Genomic DNA, 19,742 nt, shown 5'->3' with positions numbered 1-19,742 from the left:
TTGATTCCAAGACAGAAGGTAAGAGTTTTTTTTAACATTTAAAAAAAAAAAGCTTACTAAGTGGCTGCCTCTTCCTGGTCCATTGGCCAGCCTTCTTTGAAGCATCATCTAGACCATGCTGCTGCCATGGGACCAAGGGATTCCAAAGCTCCAGTCCTTCCCTGATGACCCAGAGTACAAATGAGCTAGCAAAAGTGACCCGTGACCTGCAGCTAAAGAGCCTCATTGTATTAACCCCATCCTATTCCCCCCAGTTAAATGTTTGCGGTTCTCAGTATAACAACTGAGATGCAAGTTCTCCAGGGAACTGGGAGACTCAAGCACTGTCTCTTAGAGCCCCTCTCCCCGTGGCATGCACTAAAGAGCTTCAACAATCCACATGGCACAGTGTTTCATTTTTTCATCAATGCAATTCCCAGGGTGCATTCTGCCTAGTTCTTCAGAATGCTTGAGCAGGTCTTTATGGGTATTCTGGAGCTACCAAAAGCTGATGGACAGGTCTAGAGATGATCATTTCTTCTAAGTACAAAGCTATACAAAGTCAACAAAGGCCATTTCACAATGTTTATCATCTGCTACTACCTGTTCCAACCCAGTGCCCTAGAAAAAACAATTATTGGAAATAAAACAGACAACGAATAAAATAGAAATCTAATTCAATTTGATAAACATTGATTATTTAAGTACCTACTATGTGCCACACACAGTGCTAAGCACTGGGGATCAAAACAAAGACAGTCCCTGCTTACAGTCTGATGGGGGGTGCGAAGGGGAGAGACATGCAAACAAATAAGGACCAAGTAAACTATACACAGGATAAATAAGAAATAAGAGAGAAAGCACTGGAATTCAGAAGGGGTTAGGGAAGGTGTCCTATGGAAGCTGGGAGTTTAGTTGGAACTGAAGGAAGCCAGGGAAGTCAGTTGCTGTAGTGGAGGAGGAAGAGCATTGGAGGTGTTGGGGAGAAAGTATCCAAGACTGAGAGATAGTGTCTTGCTCATGGGCCAGCAGTGTCATCGTATTGAAGAGTAAGTAAGGTAGAAGAAGACTGGAAAGGTAGTAAGGACCAAGTTCTAGAAGGCTTGGAACGCCAAGCAGACTATTGTATGATCCTGAAAACAACAGGAGGGTCTTTGGATGGGGTGGCATGATTGGACCGAGCTTTGGGAAAATCATGTTAATAGCTGAATGGAAGGTGGATTGGAGTGAGGAAAGACTTGAAGTGGGCAGACTCACCAGCAGCTATTGAACAATTGAGCTCCTGCAAAAGTGAAGTCAACAGCCCTTGGCAACAACTTATTCCTGGTGATTTAGGGTTAGGGTTACAGTAGAGGGGGATATTCTTGCCTCCTCATCACAGGAACTCCCAGAGAGAGCACCATACATATACCTAAGTGGTTCAATTTCCTTTGAAAGTCAATTGAACAGGTTAGATAATGAAGAATCCATGATTCTGAGCCAGGGGGCCTGGGAAGATGGTGCCATCATCCACATTAATGAGGAAGGAAGGAGAGGCAGAGCATTTAGGGGCAAAGATAATGAGTTCTCTTTTGGACCTATTGAGTTAAGATGTCTACTAGACACCCAGTGAAGATGTCCACAGGGCAGTCGGAGAGGTGAAAGGGGAGATGAGCCATCTCCAGGAGACTAGAGAGAGAAGAGAAGAGGCCCCATTGCAGAACTTTGAGGGATGCCTGTGGTTAGAAAATGGGATCAGGGATCTGTAAATAAGAGGAAACTGGGTAAGAGAAACCTGGAGAGAGAAAAGAGTGTCATGAAGGAAAGAGGGATCAGCAGGGTCAACAGCTGAAAAGAGATCAAGAATGAGCATCAAGAACAGTCTTAGGATTTGAAGCTCAGGAGAACACTTTGGAGAGAGCAGTTTGGACTGAACTTTGGAAGCCATATCGTAGAGGGTTACGGAGAGAGAGAATGGAGGCACCTGATATAACCACCTTTTCAAGCAGGTGACCTAGAAAGGGTAGAAGAGACAAAGGATGATAGTTAGAAGGGATAGAAGGATTGAGAGAAGACTTTTTGGGATAAAGGAAGCATGGCCATGCTTGTAGGCAATAAGAAAGGAGCCAGTAGAAGAGAGGGATTGAAAATAAATGAAAGAATGGTAATGATGGTGGGAGTTGCAACCTGTTGTAGAAAAAGAAAAGGAAAGCCTCTTTCTTCTAGTAGAGATCACCTCTAGGCCCATGTAGACTCCAGAACAAGAGAGACTCTCCCTACAGACCTCTTAATGCCCAGATGAGAAGCCAAAGCACGATGGATCCCTCCATGGGTCCTTGTAGCGCAAATGGCAACTTCTACATTTCCCATAATGGATGAAGAGAGCAATCCAGAGAGAAAGCCCAAGAAAATCTCTGCAGGTAAATTTACAGTTACAGAGGGTGTATCAAATTGAGGCCTGAACTTGCCCAACCAAATAGGAAGCTTAAAATAAAGCAAAAAAAAAAGTTACTTTTATATGTATGGGGTAAAAAAAAATGTATAGACACTTGGGCTGGTTTGGGAATCAGCCCCTCACATTCTAGCCAAGGTCAATGAGTATAAAAACAAATCCTCTTGGTCCAGAGATCCTTATTACTGGACCCCTCCCTCTGGGTTCATTAGAGAGCCCAATTCAAAGAGGATCTCTCTCTCTCTCTCTCTCTCTCTCTCTCTCTCTCTCTCTCTCTCTCTCTCTCTCTCTCTCTCTCTCTCTCTTTCTCTCTCTCCCCCCCCTCCACCTTTAAATGGACATCCTAGGAAAACCTCTTAAATTAGGTTTATTAGGTTTGACTCACATTGAGGGTCTCCCTAAAAAGCCATGCAGTAGATACGATACTTGGTATCCAAGGTCAAATCTGGCCTCAGATACTTGCTAGCTATGTGACTCTGGGCAACTTACTTAATTCTTGTCTGCCTTTGTTTCCTCAATTGTAAAATGGGGATAATAATAATAACACCTAAATCCCAGGGTTGTTGTGATAATTTTTGTGAAATGCTTTGTAAGCATTAAAGTACAATATAAATGCTAGTAATATCATAATTAGTTTTTAAAAGGTATTGAATTAATATGTAGATCATTTATACATTAGGTATTTTTTTACTTCATTGAGCATTCATTGACAGAGACTTAAAATATGACTTAAAACTTAAAACAGAACCCAAAATGCCTATCATGCGCTCCCAGTGGGTTGTTCCCATGTCCTGAACTCAAACTCCCTCAAAGTCTGTGTCTGGCAAGCCAGGCAGGGTCTGAGCTCAGCTCACTGGAGCTGGTGGTACTTCTCAGAGAAGCAGGGAGCACCTCTCATGGTAGGTTCAGCACCCACTCAATGACCTCGGAGCTCTTGGCTTCTCCTGCTTCCCAGGTTGAAGGCATAATCTCAGCATCACGGTTTGATCATCTGTATCTGGGGAAAGAAACAAAAGTCGGTCATAGCCTCAAGATATAGGTCCACCTGCTCTGAGGGTCTGGAGGGAGACATGGCTGCCAAGATGGCAGAAAGGGAGAATGCCAAGCTACACTTTCAGGAGAGAAATAAAGAGGGAGAGTAATTCTCTCTCCTTTTCAAGTCTATTGAATGAGCAGCTCCTTGGCATAGGGCCAATGTTCTTTTTATAAATCATATTATTCATTTCATTAAGTATTTCCTAATTGCATGAAAAAAAATTTAACAACCCTTAAAAAAAATTTGAGTTTCAGATTCTCCCCTTTCCTCTCATTCCTCCCATCCAACCCCTGTCCTTGAGAAGACAAGCACTTTGACTTCCATTAGACATGTGAGGTCATGTAGCCAGTGCTCTTTTTTACCCATTCTCCCCGCTGCTGCCATCATAGGGACCAAGACATGGTTTCACCTTCCCACAGTTCCAAGTCCTTCGGAGCTGAGCTGGAGCCTAGCTGAGAAGTGGTCCAGATACTGGAAGACTCGGGCTTTTACCGAAATCGCAACATTTAACCAAAGACAAAGTCCCTGCCCTCCTAGTGATTTCAGTCTAGTTTCTTACAGTAGATATTCCAAATAATAATAGCTGACATTCGAATGGTGCTTTAAGGTTTCCAAAATAGTCTCAGATCTCACCATGGAGGGAGGCACCTTGTTCCTTTGCCCTCCTACTACCGAGTTTCCTAGAAAAATTCTGGAAAGCAGGTTCATTATTTCATCAGAGCCTAGCAATAGCCCTTTGAAGAAGATATTATGGATATAACTATTCTCATTTCATAAATGTAGAAGGCCAAGAGAACTGATTTACCCAGGATCATATTTCCATACTTACCCACTGTGGTTCCCTGAGCCCCATTTGCCTCAGTTTCCTCATCTATAAAATGAGCTAGACAAGGAAATGGCAAATCACTCCAGTGTCTTTGCCAAGAAAACCCCATGAACGGTATGGTCACAAAGAGTGAGACAGGACTGAACAACAACAAAGCCCTAATGTGTCAAGTGTCTTGCCCAGGGTCACAGAGGCAAGTGTAGAGCCAGGATTCAACCCCACATTCTCTGATCTGGGGCCCTTTCTGACCTGCCTTGTTGTATAACTTCAGGAGAATTCCACTCAGGAGCTGTCTTTATTATTTACCAGGGCTTGTCCTATAGGGTGTGCTGGAGGCATAGCAGGCTCTGGGGGCTGGGATGGGGGTAGGAATGGCTTTTAATCTTAATCTTCACTATTAAGATCATCACTTTCTTAAATCTAGGCCTCTGGTGCCAACTTGGTCTGAAAGTATCAGAAATGGGACCAATGGAAATTGCATATTGACTTTGAAAATGGCACATTAACATTTTGTTCTATTTATTTTGCTAAGTATTCCCCATTTACATCTTAATCCAATTCATCCCTCCTCAAATACATGTTGACGTCTCTGCTCTACAGTCAGTAGGACAATAAATCAAGCCCCAATTTGTAACATTTGCCAATTTCCAAAGCATAAATGCTTACATTGAAAATTTAACAATCGGCTTGTGGCTGGTTTGAGCTGGCTCCAGCACATCTCTGCCATATTCATATGACCATCTTATCCTACCTCTGTTCCCTCTGTTAAATATCTTGGACCAAGAGGAAAAGAGTGAGTACCCTTCACATGTGCTAAACTAAAGAGAAGGCAACTGGAAAGAGCCCTTGGACTGTGGCATTGTCCTATTGCCTGCTGGGAGTTTCTTCTGTTCCCATTTCTCCAGCCTATCCAGCCCTCCCTCTCTGGGGATACATTTTGGGATGGAAAAGAAGACAGTGGGGAGGGGGGAGATAAAGTTATAAAGGAGGAAACACAAGAGAAAAGAGAAAAATGACAGAAAGAAAAAAGTCATACAAGGAGAATAAAAAAAAGGAAAGAAAGCAAAGAGAAATCATCCCCTACTAGTAAAAAGATCATCCAGAGTGGCCCAAAAGTCTGCCCTGAGGCTTTTGGGACACCCCATATATTTCCTTTGCCCTTTTTGAATAACTGGACATCATTTTACCTATCATGATCTATTTTCTCTTTCTTTTTTAAATCCTTACCTTCCATCTTGTAATCAATACTAAATACTAGATCTAAAGCAGAAGAGCTATGAGAGCTAGGTAGTGGGGGTTGAGTGACTTGCCCTGGGTCACACAGCTAGGAAATGTCTGATCTAGATTTGAACCCAGGACATCCCATCTCCAGGCTGCCTAGCTGCCCTACTCTATTTTCTCCTAATATTGGTCTATCACTGGAACCTTACCTCACTAAATGGCCTTTCTTCAAGTGTTTCAATTAGCAATCATCACACCTTGGTTAAACCCCATTGGCTTTGGTACTACCACTGCACAAAGCCATCTTCAAGTATTTCAGATGGAGTAGACAACAGATAAAGGAACCCCACACCTTCCCAGCTCTTTGAAAGGTAGTCAGTGGGAACAGAAACAGAAATCATACTGTATGAGCAGGATGTAGCTAAATTATGTTAGGGATGGTCTGGCCACACAAAATGTTCTTTGATGCTTCTGCTAGAAGCAGAATGCTGAACCATGTGGACCTCTGTCCTGTAAAAATTAAATTAGTCTCTAGTAATAGAAATATTCTATTTTGTGAGATTTATTACGGATTATTAGAAAATCAAGGAATAAAGAAATAAAAATAAAATACAAAATAATAAACCATGTGCCTAGGGCTGATTAGCCCATTCAAAGCTTAGTTCCTACATCTTGCAAAGGCAGGAAGGAAACGAGAGAAAGTATGAGGCAAAGAGCCAGTTAAATACTCATTGTGATCTCACCCAGGTGGAGATTCAGGTGAGATTATAGGGAATTCTGGGAAATACCAAGGACTTCTGGGAATTGAAGTATAGGGTTCAAATCTCCATTTTACAGGCCTAACTCACTATGGCTTTGTTACATTCTCAGAGTGCTGGTGGCGGTGATTTGAGAAACTGAGGAAACTAGGTGGGCACAGTGGATAGAGTGCTGGGTCTGGACTGAAGAAGAGTCATCTTCCTGAGTTCAAATATGGCCTCAGATGCTTAGTAGCTGTGTGACCCTGGGCAAGTCCCTTCACCTTGTTGGCCTCAGTTTCTTCATCTGTAAAATGAGCCAGAGAAGGAAATGGCAGGCCACTCCAGGATCTTTACTGAGAAAACCCCAAATGGGCTCACAAAGGGTGAGACATTCCTGAACTGATCTAACAACAAAGAACCTGGAGTCATGGGTTGAAGTCTTAAAGAGGTATTTGTAGGCTCCCCAATAGAAGGAACTTCCTTACAAGTAAAGCTCTCCACAGGGGACAGCTGAATAGTTCAGTGGATTGAGAGCCAGTCCTAGAGATGGGAGGTCCTAGGTTCAAATTTGACCTCAGACACTTCCCAGCTGTGTGACCCTGGGCAAGTCACTTAACCCCCATTGCCTAGCCCTTACCACTCTTCTGCCTTGGAACCAATACACAGTATTGATTCCAAGATGGGAGGTAAGGGTTTTTATTCTTTACTTTTTATTTTTTACTTTTAATTTTATTTAGACAACTTAGAACATTATTCCTTGGTTACAAGAATCATAATTTCCCTCCCTCCCCTACCCCTACCCTTCCGGTAGCTGACCCACAATTTACTGGGTTTCACATGTGTCCTTGACCAGAACCTATTTCCATGTTGTTGGTGTTTGTGTTAGGATATTCATTTAGAGTCTACATCCCCAGCCATATCCCCTCAACCCATGTGTTCAAGCAGTTGTTTTTCTTCTGTGCTTCTACTCCCACAGTTATTCCTCTGAATGTGGATAATGTTTTTTCTCATAGATCCCTCCAGGTTGTTCAGGATCACTGCATTGCCCCGAATGGGGAACTCCATTACTTTCGATTGTACCACAGTGTATCAGTCTCTGTGTACAATATTCTCCTGGTTCTGCTCCTTTCACAAGGCATCAATTCCTGGAGGTCATTCCAGTCCCCATGTGTAAGGATAATTTAGGGTCATGACCTAACCTAAGTTTGATTTTTGGTCACCAGAGAATATCCCAAATAAAATACCCAAGTCAGTTTGGAAATCTATGGTGGTTTAATCTATATAGAGGGAAGAGATCAAGGAGCAGTGAGAGGGAAAGGGTATAGGGTTTCACCCGCCTGGCCTGTGCCAGGGGGAGTTTGAAGTCCTCTGCCACAAGGTTTCTGAAGATTAGAGGCTTCTAAGTGGATAGTGTTTGGAAAGTAAAGGAGGAAAAATCAGCCTAAACTCCAAGAGAGCTCGGAGAAGACCCCTCACCTGAACTAGGCTACTAGGCTTCCTCTAGTATGGTAGCAAAGAAAACTCACCGCTAAACTGGACAATAGCTGCCACCACACCAAGATGCTGAAAGGCTCAGCACGCTGCCACCAGCCACCTCTCTACCACCAAAGAGGCCAGACAGAGGAAGTGACACGAAATATCTAGAGAGTTTTATATCACTTTCCTGCATCTCACCTGTACCAATGGTAGCTTAAGCTTGACTTAGGACAGCCCAGGGGTCTGTCAGATGTTTCTGATTTGTCATTTGCTAGCATATGTCTATCATAGGCCATCCTCCTAAATACTTAATCCTTAAGTATTGGTGTAGACATTCCTGATTTTGTTAGACTAAGTAAGGTGGAGTAATATAAAGTTCACACATGGAATTTCTCCACTTTATTATTCCTTTGAGCACAATAGTATTCCATCACCAACATATACCACAATTTGTTCAGCCATTCCCCAATTGAAGGGCATCCCCTCATTTTCCAATTTTTGGCCACCACAAAGAGCGGAGCTATGAATATTCTTGTACATGTCTTTTTCCTTATTATCTCTTTGGGGTACAAACACAGCAGTGCTATGGCTGGATCATAGGGCAGGCAGTCTTTTATCGCCCTTTGGGCATAGTTCCAAATTGCCCTCCAGAATGGTTGGATCAATTCACAACTCCACCAGCAATGCATCAATGTCTCAACTTTGCCACATCCCCTCCAGCATTCATTACTTTCTGTGGCTGTTATGTTAGCCAATCTGCTAGGTGTGAGGTGATACCTCAGAGTTGTTTTGATTTGTATCTCTCTGATTATAAGAGATTTAGAACACTTTTTCATGTGCTTATTAATAGTTTTTATTTCTTTAATTGAAAATTGCCTATTCATGCTCCTTGCCCATTTATCAATTGGAGAATGGCTTGATTTTTTGTACAATTGATTTAGCTCTTTGTAAATTAGAATAATTAGACTTTTGTCAGAGGTTTTTGTTCTGAAGATTGTTTCCCAATTTGTTGCTTCCCTTCTAATTTTGGTTTCATTGGTTTTGTTTGTACAAAAACTTTTTAATTTTATGTAATTAAAATTATTTTATTTTACATAAAAAATAAAAATAAAGCTCTCCACAGATGGAATGGATGGCCTCAGAAGGTGGTTGGTCCTCTCCACTGTAGACCTTGAATCAGAGCATGGAGGATATTTGTCAGAGTATATTATGGTAGGCATTGTTTTTCAGATATTGGTTACCTAGATGGTCAAAAAGGTCTTTTCCAACTCTCAGGTTCTATGACTCAATGAACTCAAGATAAGAATTAGATTCCTCTTTGCCTCAGTTTTCTTGTCTCTAAAGTAGAACAACAGTACTAACCTGGATCAGAGGAGACCCCTTTAAGGAATGAAGAAAAGAGTTAGCACAGAGAAGTTACTTTGAAGACCTTGTAATCAACATGTATGATTATATAATTTCAGAGCTTGAAGGGACCTTAGAGACCTTCCAGCTTTCCTTCCATATTTTACATGTGGGGAAATTGAGGCTACGGCCAAGATGCAAACTTGTGAGCATCAGATCCCTTCATGGAGCTATTTTTGCCCAAGAAAGTTTTGCTTCTCACTTGTTTGGTTTGTCATTTCCTTCTCTAGTTCACTTTACAGATGAGGAAATTGAGGCAAACAGGGTTACTTAAGAAGGTGAGGGAGTAACTTTCAGCAAATCCCAGATGAGGAAATTAAGTCAAAGTCACTTGAATATAAGGGGAAGACTTCGAGGAAATCCCACGTCTAATTCTTGATGGAAATCCACATTTTCCTGAGCTCATTTGCAACTGGAGTTTTGCTCTGCCAAGTCAAACTTGTGTGTGACCTTGCTCTGCCCTCAGTTATCCCATCTGTCCAAGTTTGATAATAGCTGAGCAAGAACCAGAAAGCAGATACTGACCCGAGTCAGAGTCTTCTTTCTTCCATTCCACCCTGCCCCAAATTCGAAGAACAATGATGACAACATTTCAGATCCATTACTGGCCCTGGTTTGCACCATAGTCATTTCAGTGCAATCTGTGAGTTTAGAGGTGAATTTTCTTTTTCTTCTTAAGGGGCAAAAAATATTAGAAATGAAAATTACTCGTCAAAGTAAGAGCAATGAAATATGGAGACAAGGTCTGGGTTTCATCCTTCCTCTTAAGCGGGCACCAGTTGCCTGCCCCCAGCTGACCTTGCATGATGCAGTCCAGATGGCTGAAGGGAACTGACGAATGGGGACAGCTAGAGAAGATGAGGAGACAAACGACCAAGTAAAGGACAGCACAGCCTGGGGGGGAGGGGGAATGAAAAACACAGCAATGAGCCAACTCAGGCTGAAGAAAGCAGATGAACCCTGACAGGCAATGTGAAGAAGCCTACCTGAGGTGACACAGCAAGGAGCAAAGCCAGGACTTGGCACTGCCTTCCTTTACTTAATCTTAGCATATATGTGTATACAATATTATATACATAGGCATTAAAAATTACATTAATGGTACTATATATATATATATAGCTAGGTGACTCAGTGGATAGAGTGCCAGAGCTGGAGTCAGGAAAACCCAAGTTCAAATACAACTTCAGACACTTCCTAGATATGTGACCTTGGGCAAATCACTTCACCCTCAGTTTCCTCATCTGTACCATGAGCCTGAGAAGGAAATGATACACCCCTCCAGTGTTTCTGCCAAGCAAACCCCAAATGGGGTTACATAAAGTTGGACATGACTGAAACAATGGATCAACAACATCTACACATGAATGCACACACATTTATGTCCGTGCACATATATATCTTTGTGTGTGTATGAACATTTACATACATATCCATATCTGAGGCAGATTTTAGAATTGGCTTTTCCTGGCTCCCAAGGCAAGTGTCCTATCTTCAGTACCAAGCTGCCATTTTGCTTTAAACTTGTCTTACTATTCCATACCTTTGTTTCCCAGCCAGTGTGTCTGAATGCAGAGAAGTCCATTTTCTTTCCTGAGTTTTGGGAAGTTCACCTTTTCTAATCCCTCGTTATTCTTGGGTCTTCCCTCTGTTAATTAAGTTACAATAAATCCTGTATGGGTCTTGTTTATTTAGAGTTAATTGCATGTTGGCTTCTCATTAGACTAGGACTCCCTGAGGGCAGGGACTGTTTTTTGCCTTTCTTTGTATCTTCCATGAAACCCAATGACCCCATTTGGGTTTTTCTTGGCAAAGTTACTGGAGTGCTTTGCCATTTTTTTCTCCAGCTCATTTTACATATGAGGAAACTGAGGCCAACATGGTTAAGTGACTTGCCCAGGGTCACACATCTACTAAGTGTCTGAGACCAGATTTGAACCAAGTAAGTGGAGCCTTCCTGATTCTAGACCTGTTGCTCTATCCACTGTGCCACCCATTGTCCTTGACACATAATAGATACTTAAGGAATGTGTATTGTCTGAGTGCTTAGAGATGGAAGGGATGAGCAGATAAGTTAGTCAGGAGTTGATCCTCTGGCCCCGAAATTGGAGGAGGCACGACCTCTTTGATACCTGGTCAGTGAGGAAGTGGCCAGCTTCCATCCTGCACAGGTTTCTGTGTTGGTCCATCCCCCTGGACCGAGAATGAACCGGAATCTGTTGTAAGTAAGAAGTCTGTGCTTCTGCAACAACAGCAAGAAGACTGAGCTCAGGAGAAAATGGACTTTTTCCAAGGAGCTCTAATTAGTCCCTGAGGAGCAGATGGAAGAGGGATCTTTCATCCCTCAAAGTCCTGCGTGGAATCTTGAACCTGGGCCTTTTATCATTTTTATCCCTGGCCTGGTATCAGGGGAACTTTGGAGGATACAGCCCACTTCTTTGTTCTGGATGGGAATTTCCGGCTGTGAGCCTGATGCAAACTTGAAATGAGATTCCCTTCTCCCTCCCTTCCTTCCTCTGATTTGGCTCAGAGGTCAGCGAGTCGGTCAACAGGCACCTACTCTGTACCAATGTGTTTTGTGCTGGAGGAGCTTGTAAATTGTGCAGGGTTTTGGAAAACTTTCACAGGAGCTACTTATTATTTGGATGTAAAGATTATATATGTTGCTGTATTTGGTAGGTATAGATAGATCCAGGCTTGTGATTTCATCAGCATGAATGGGAACTCCCAGTATGGAAATTCACTCTAATATATACATCATCAACTCATCTGTACACCCAACCACATCCCTACCCACCAGTGAAATTCTAGGTCCAAGAGAAAGAAACAAAGAAAGAATGCTGTCTCTAAGTCCCTCAGTGAGGGAGGAGGCAACTAGTTGGCTCAGTGGATGGAGAGCCAGGCCTAGAGGCAGGAGGTCCCAAATCTGGATTCTGATACTTCCTAGCTGTATGACTGTTAGATTTAAAATAGTTTTGAGCGTTAAATAGTTGTAGATAAGAGAGTGGGAGCCATAAACTGTGATAATTAAAATGTTTGGGAGCAAGGGAAATAGATAACAATTATGACCGCTGAAATATGTTTTCTACTGTGTCTTGGTTTATATAAATATAAGATGGTCACCAGGGAATATATTTCCAATTTATGAATATGCCCAAGCCAACTGGGTTTTATAGAGAAATTTAATTTATAATACACTGATTAATCAATAGAAAAAGAGAGAAAGTAAGAAAGGAATAAGAATAAAGGGCCTCAAGCTAATAAGGCCTAGACCTCAGTCCTAAGAGATAAATCAGTCATTTGGTTTTATCACTCACCCAAGATCTCTCTAGGTAAGGCTTCTCATGCCAACCTCAGGCTCCACCTTCAAGAGAGCCTCCTTTGAAGAAATGTTTCCAGAGAATTCTCCTCCTGACTCCTCCTGAGTTCTCCTTCCACAGCCTCCTTCAAAACCTCTCCAGGCTCTCTCTCCAGGACCTCTCTCCTCTCAGACCTCCTTCAGAGCAAAAACTCCCTCTTAGTCCTCAGACCCCGCTATCTTCAAGCCAACAATCTAAGTTCCCTCCCCTCAGTTCTCACATATACCAATCACTGTCAATGTCTCCCCTGTGCCAATGGTGGCTCTAGCTTAACCCAGGACCACCCAGAGGTCTGCCCCCTTTGCACATGTCTGTTGAAGGTCATATTCTCAAATAATTAAATCTTGATCTTTGCTGCAGCCCTTCCTAAATCCTGTTACTCTGAGTAGGGTGGAGATTGTAGTTTCCAAGACCTGGTTCTGTCATTCCAAGTATCTCTATTGTATCAATTCTAAAATCAATCATGACTCAAAGAACTTCCTGTTCTATGCTTAAGCATAGGTCAAAGCCCTTTCCATTGTTTAGCAAAAGGTTTCTGTCCTAAAGTAGTCTTAAGTAGGGAGGAGAAGGATCCTCCCATACCAAGGAGTTTCATATTCCAATAGAGTTCTTACTATCAGTAGGAAATTTTTTCAAGTATGAAATTTCCCAATGGGGAAATTTCCAACATTCATAAGTCTAAGAAATTTTAAGGTTTACATGACCCTGGACAAGTAATTTAACCCCCATTGCCATTACTGATCTTCTGCCTTAGAATCAAAAGATAGTACTGGTTCTAAGACAAAAGATAAAGTTAAAAAAGAAAGAAGGAATATTTGTAAAGTGCTTTTTAAACATGAAGACTATAGAAATGTCAGATATGTTTGCCTAGTTGGTGCTGCAGTGGATAGAATGCTGGACCTAGAGAGTGAGGAAGACCTGAGTGCAAATCCTACCTCAGAAATTTACTAGCATTGTGACCTCCACTCCCACCCTGCAAGTTAATTGGCTTCTCAGCCTCAGTTTCCTCATTTATTAGACGGGGGAAATAATAGTGCCTACCTCACTGGACACTATTATGAGGATAAATTCAGATGACAGCACAGTGGATCTGTAGAAATGCCAGCTGTTATTATTCTGGGAAAGCTGGATCTCAGGGTCCTGTGGTTTCACAGGGGGGCTGCTTTCTAAGGAAGGGCCTTGGGCCATTTTAGGGGAGACTGTAGCCTCAGCTCATGGCTTCATATTTCAGAGAAGGAGCAGAGGGTGTTGAACCCCACTCCAGGAAAATTCTCTGTGCTCCAGAAATATACAAATGAAATTAGAGATTCATTCATGGAATATTTTTAGCAAAGCATTACTTCCAGTGTCCTGGAAAATGTCCTCTTGGTATTGATTTTCTGCAGCCCTGGAGGATTCAATTACTCGTCACCAGCCCAGTTCTCTCCTTCCAGCTCTGTGGGCACTGACATGTCCTTTGGGAGGTGGAGACAACTGAGGAGTCCACTCAGACTTGTGTCTGGTTAAACCAAACCTCTTAGTGCCTGGGAATTCAAGGTCAAAGTGTAAGAGACGTCACAAGGCAGCATTCTGGAGTTAGGGAATGTGGATTCTGGTCTCATTTGTATTATGAGCTGGCAGTATGACCTTGAGCAGGTCATTCCCTTCCTTCTCCTTCCTCTTCCTTTTTGTCTCCATCTCCATCTCCTCTCCCCTTCCTCTTCCTTTCACAAGTTTTACTCATGCCTTTTGTGTTTTATACCATACTATTGTTATCTCCTAACCACCTTCTTCCATACCAATAGCACAGACAGGATCAGAGAAATAAACTCCTCTGTTGGGCATTTAAAGTTATTCACAGGGAGCAGCTGGGTGGCTCAGTGGATTGAGAGCCGGGTCTAGAAACAGGAGGTCCTTGGTTTAAATCTGGCCTCAGATACATTCTAGCTGTGTGACCCTGGGCAAGTCCCTTAACCCCCATTGCCTCGACCTTACTGCTCTTCTGCCTTGGAACCAATACTTAGTATTAATTCTAAGTCAGAAAGTTTAAAAATAAAATAAAAAAGTTGTTCACAAGCTGTCCCCTTCCTCTCTCTGTCCTGCCTTCTCTCCATGCAACTATATGATCCAACCTCTCTGGCCTTTTAGTTATTCCCCAACCCATTAGAACCCAGCTGCCATCTCTGTCCCTTTGCACTGGCCAACCCCCAGTGCCTGGCATGCTCTCTCCTCTCATCTGAGTGGCTTAGGTTCCCTAACTTCTTTCAAAACTGCTCAACAAAGGAGCAGAACCAGAACATTGTACGGATACATGGTGGCACAATCAAACATAATAGACTATTCTACTAGCAGCAATGCAATGATCCAGGACAGTTCTGAGGGACTTACAAGAAAGAACACTATCCACATCCAGAGGAAGAACTGTGGGAGCAGAAACATAGAAGAAAAGCAACTGCTTGATCACTTGGGTCAATGGGGATATGACTGGGGAAATAGACTCTAAAAAACCACTCTAGTGCAAATATTAATAATATGGAAATAGATTTTGAACAATGATACATGTAAAACTCAATAGAACTGCTTGTCAGCTCCAGGAGAGGGGAGGGAAGAGAGGAGGGAAAGAATATGAATCATGTAACCATGGAAAAATAGTCTAAATTTAAAAAAAGAAGACTGCTCAAGTTCTCCCTTCTTCAAGAGCCTTTTCTGCCCGCCCCCCAACCCCACAAGTCCTTGTGTTCTGTCCCAAATGTTCATACAAGCCATTTGTGCCCAGGTTGCATTGGTCTGATCAGCCCCAGTTGGACACACTGTACATTGGTCCCAACATCGTGATGCCATTTTGGTCCTCTTCAAGTACAAAGGACAAAAGCCGACCGACCAGCCAGTGCATCTTGTGTGTTCCCTGTTATTAACATATCTCTCCCATGAGAATAGGAGCTTCTTGAGGGCAGAGCAACTTTTGGCTTTCTTCATATTCCTAGTTTGTAGGAGGGTGCCTGATACATGAGTGCATAGTAAATGCTATTGGCTGACTTAAGGTTCAAGTCTGGTACAAAGTCAGCCAGCACAGGGAGCACATCTGACGTTTCTATGGCATTCCACTCATAGTAAGTGTAGCAGGGGCTTGATCAGAGGAAGCTACTTTAAGAGTTTACAGGAGGAGAGCCAGGCCCACAGATGGGAGGTCCTGGGTTCAAATGTGGCCTGAGATATTTCCTAGCTGAGTGACTCTGGGCAAGTCACTTAAACCCAGTTACCTCGTCCTTACCATTCTTCTGCTTTGGAACTCAAACTTAGTATTGATTCTAAGAGAGAAGGTAAGGATTTAAGAGAGACAGACAGAAAACAGGGCATGAGCCTTAATAAGAAAGGGGCACCTCCCATAGACTGGGAGATGGGCTATGGGGGTTACTGGGGGTTACAATGAATTCCTGTTTGGCCCCCAGAGACTGGGGTTATGAAAACAAGGCTTAGGAGGATGGATTACTGTTAGGAGGAACGACACCCTCTATAGCTTTTTTTAAGGGAAGTTCCAACATTATTTTTTGGTCCCTTTGGCTTTGGACCTCTTTTCTCTCCCTTGGATGAAGGGATCAGAGAGAAAATTTCTATTTCCCCATTTTCTTCCTCTCCCCGCAGACAATGATGGTTTCCCCAAAGGCATCCAAGGCTTCATAGACCAGCTTCAGGCTCACGTAGGCAAACAAAGCCTCCTAATGCCAGGTTCTTCTCCTGTGAGCTGTTAGTGCTGCTGGGGATGGGTCAGAGAGGGGAAGGAAAGAAACTCCTTTGTGGAAGTCCACATGAAAGAAAGAACTTGAAAAGATATTTGAGGCCTAAAAGTAAAATAAAAAAAAACCAACAACCACAACAACAGTGGAACCTCCCAAGAGTTCATTCTCTGGAACCTCAGCTATGAAGAATAATATTAATAAGAGCTAACATATATAGTGCTTACTATGTATCAGGCGCGGACTGAGCTAAGAGCTTTTTAATTGTTATCTCATTTGCTCTTACAACAACCTAGAAGGTAGATGCTATTATTATCTCCCTTTTACAGATGAGGAAACTAAGGCAGACAGTGGGGAAGTGATTTGCCTATGGTCAGACAACTAGTATCTGAAACCAGGTTTGAATTCATTTCTTCCTAAATCTAGACCAGGCACACTAGCCACTGCACCAAGTTTGAAAACAATCCCAGTTACTGAGGACCAATCAGGAAGTCACTATGATGAAAAAGCACATGACTTCCAGTAAGGGGCCATGATGTAAGTTGGGCTCCATAGGAGATGCCCCTTTCTGGGAAAAGTCCATTCCCTGAAGTGGGAATGGGGAGGGTGGATTCAGTTGATTAGATCTCTTCCGATTAATCCTCCACTACACCAGCTACCATCTTCCCAACTCAGAAAGAATTTTCTTTTGGCTATAAAATATCCTTGTTTGTGCATACAGAGATTCTTGTGTTCCTTTGAGATTCTAGTATCATCCATAGACTCGCCTTTATTTGATGCATGTGGCTTCTCACTTCAGATTCCTAAAGATGATTGTAATTTAAACCCAAGTCCATCCCCAATACTAATCTCCAGATGTCTTCCTCTTAGAATGATTATCGGAAGCTCTCCATGCAATGCAAAGACTTCGTGGTGGGTGTGCTAGACCTTTGCCGAGACTCTGAAGAGGTTGAGGCCATCCTCAATGGAGATGTGGATTCTGTGGAACCGGTAGTCGGACAGCACCATAGAGCATCCCTGAGTCGGGTAAAGCTAGCTATCAAGTATGAAGTAAAAAAGGTGAGTAGGTGGACAGCCAGCACCATGCTAGCCAGTGCCTTATTGAAGCATCATCTCACCCATATGCTGTGAATACCAATGGACTTAACAATGAAATAAAAAATATCAGGAACAATTAGTGAAAGAAGGAATAGTTTCCACTCTGTTTAAAAGCCTTCTTGCCTCCAGGATGCTAGGTAGCAATTCCAGCTTCTGGCACATACGTTTGGTTGTGTGACCATGGGCAAGCCATTTAATTTCCTAGGGACCCAGTAAATTCCCTTAGGCTGCCAGTTACAGATTAATTGCCCATCTGCATTGGTAGAAGGAGGTTCCATGTTGGAACTTCTCTCACAACAAAATTATAGGGATAAACTCCATCCCACAAGTCATCACTCTATAACCAATCGGGTAATGATATTAGTAAACTCTAGCTATTTTTATTAATGAACCTCCAAGCTTAGTGAGAGGGGTTGGTCCTGGAACAGCCAACCTAAAGACCATTGCTGGGTCCCTATTCAAAACCTTTCTGGTTTGGTAGGACCTGCTAAACTTTATATTCTGTTGTCATAGTCATCAGGAGCCTCAGTTGCCTCCACACCAAAGCTAAGCACAAGCTGACGATGTTAGAGGAAATGTTATAGTCTGTAAAAAATAATTATTGTCATATTTTATTATAGTTGAGGACCAGTTGGAGGATTTGGGGATGGAGAGCTTGAATTAGAGAAGACTTAATGTTGAGGGTGGGAGCCATGATAGTTTTGTTCAAGGATTTGAAGGCCCTTCATGTGGAAGAGAGTAGACTTTCTAAGTTTGGTCCCAGGACCCAAAATAGGAACACTTTGTAGACATAGCAAAGGGACGAATTTAGTCTCAAGGTCAGGACAAGCTTCCTGAATGTTAGTGGATTGTGATGACTTGGGAAGTGGTGGGTCCTCTGTTACTAAAGACCTTCTGGAAGATCACTTCTCAAGGATGTTGCTTCCAGGCCCAAGATTCTGGAATTTGTAGACTCAGCTCCTGAGATTGCTCCAATCAATGGATCTTTTTCTGTGCTCTAGAAGAGAATGAAAACACTCTTCCTTGGATAAGGGGATCAGGATGGAAATCAGAGGGGCAAACAGATGCAATAGATAGATTCCCATGGCCCAGAGTCATGAAGACTCAACTTTCTGAGTTCAAATCCAGCCTCAGACACTTCCTAGCTGTGTTACCCTGGGTTAGTCATTTTACCCTATTTGCCTCAGTTTCTCATCTGTAAGATGAACTGGAGGAGGAAATGGCAAATCTCTCCAAGAAGACCCCAAATGGGATCATGAAGAGTCTGACATGATTGAAAAACAACTGAATAACAACCAACAACTTTCCTTTCTACACTCCCATCTACAAGATCCTAAAGTGAGAGTCAATATTCACAATGATGATCCTGGAATATTATAATCCCTGTGATCATTAAGCAACAGTTGGTCACTCAACAAACTTTTGTTGAGTAAGCTTATACTTACTAAGATGCTTTTCTTTCCTAAATAATTCCAACATTTCAGTTCTCCAAAAACTCTCTCTACAAGAATGCTTCAAGCTGGAACATCATGATTATTTGGAGACATGAGTTATATGGGGATTAAAAAGCTGGGAATCACATGTTTCCATAGTTGACTTGGAGAACCTCATATAGTTGTCTTTGGAAGAGTGTGATCTGGAGTCAGTGATGTAGGTTTGAATCTATGTGACCGTGGACAAATCCTTTCCCTCTTTACACTTCCTCAGTTTCCGCCTCTGAAAAAAGAAGTTGATCTAGGTCAAAGTATGACTTGTGGACCAATTGGGGATTCCTGAGCCCCTTTCAGAGGATGCTGATGGTCAAAATTATCTTCATAATAATAATAATAATATGATATTTCCCTGTTAAAAGAGTCCTTTTCTCAACTCTACATCTGGGTGAATTTCCTTCAAATACTTCAGCCAGAACAACATCTTGCAAAAGATGGAATGCAGGAGCAGCTAGGATTATCCACCTGCCTTCCATGAAGCCAGTAATTAAAGAGATTCACAACAGTCCATAAAGCAATGCCATGCTTCTCACTGGATTTTGTTATCAATATAACTATATTTATTTGTGTAACTATGACTTAGAACTATTACGTATAATGCTATTTATAATTAGTATTATACATATGATAACATAAATAGAATATGTAACTTTATCATTATAAATATATAATAATCTACATATATGTAACTATATGTAATTTATATACAAATGTATTTTAATGATCTTATATAAATATATAGCTATGTTCATAACTTTTATTATTTTATTATCTTGTGCATTGGTTACTAATATTTATAAGTAGAAAATATGACTATATCTAAAATTATAAGATATACTTTATTTTCACTAAAATGCTATTTTTGTTAGCATCTAAGGTATTTATTACTGTTATTTTAATGAGTTAACACATACACATTTTACATTTTATATCTTCATCTCTACTATAGTAAAATTGATAGATAAAACC

The 19,742-nt window shown here is 41.9% G+C and overlaps 1 protein-coding gene across 3 annotated transcripts in view; it reads left to right on the top strand.

Moving 5' to 3' along the window:
* TRPC3 (transient receptor potential cation channel subfamily C member 3) overlaps positions 1-19,742 on the top strand; it is a 102,546-nt gene that overhangs the window by 20,396 nt on the left and 62,408 nt on the right. For all 3 annotated transcript variants that reach the window (XM_007495531.3, XM_001370640.5, XM_056803502.1), the window contains exon 3: positions 17,056-17,244. In XM_007495531.3, coding sequence (XP_007495593.1) covers positions 17,056-17,244 — 189 coding nt within the window. The remainder of the gene's footprint in view (positions 1-17,055; positions 17,245-19,742) is intronic.

This window comes from Monodelphis domestica, chromosome 6, assembly GCF_027887165.1.
Source record: "Monodelphis domestica isolate mMonDom1 chromosome 6, mMonDom1.pri, whole genome shotgun sequence".
In the NCBI taxonomy this organism is placed as follows: Eukaryota; Metazoa; Chordata; class Mammalia; order Didelphimorphia; family Didelphidae; genus Monodelphis; species Monodelphis domestica.
This window is presented reverse-complemented; position numbering and strand designations above follow the sequence as displayed.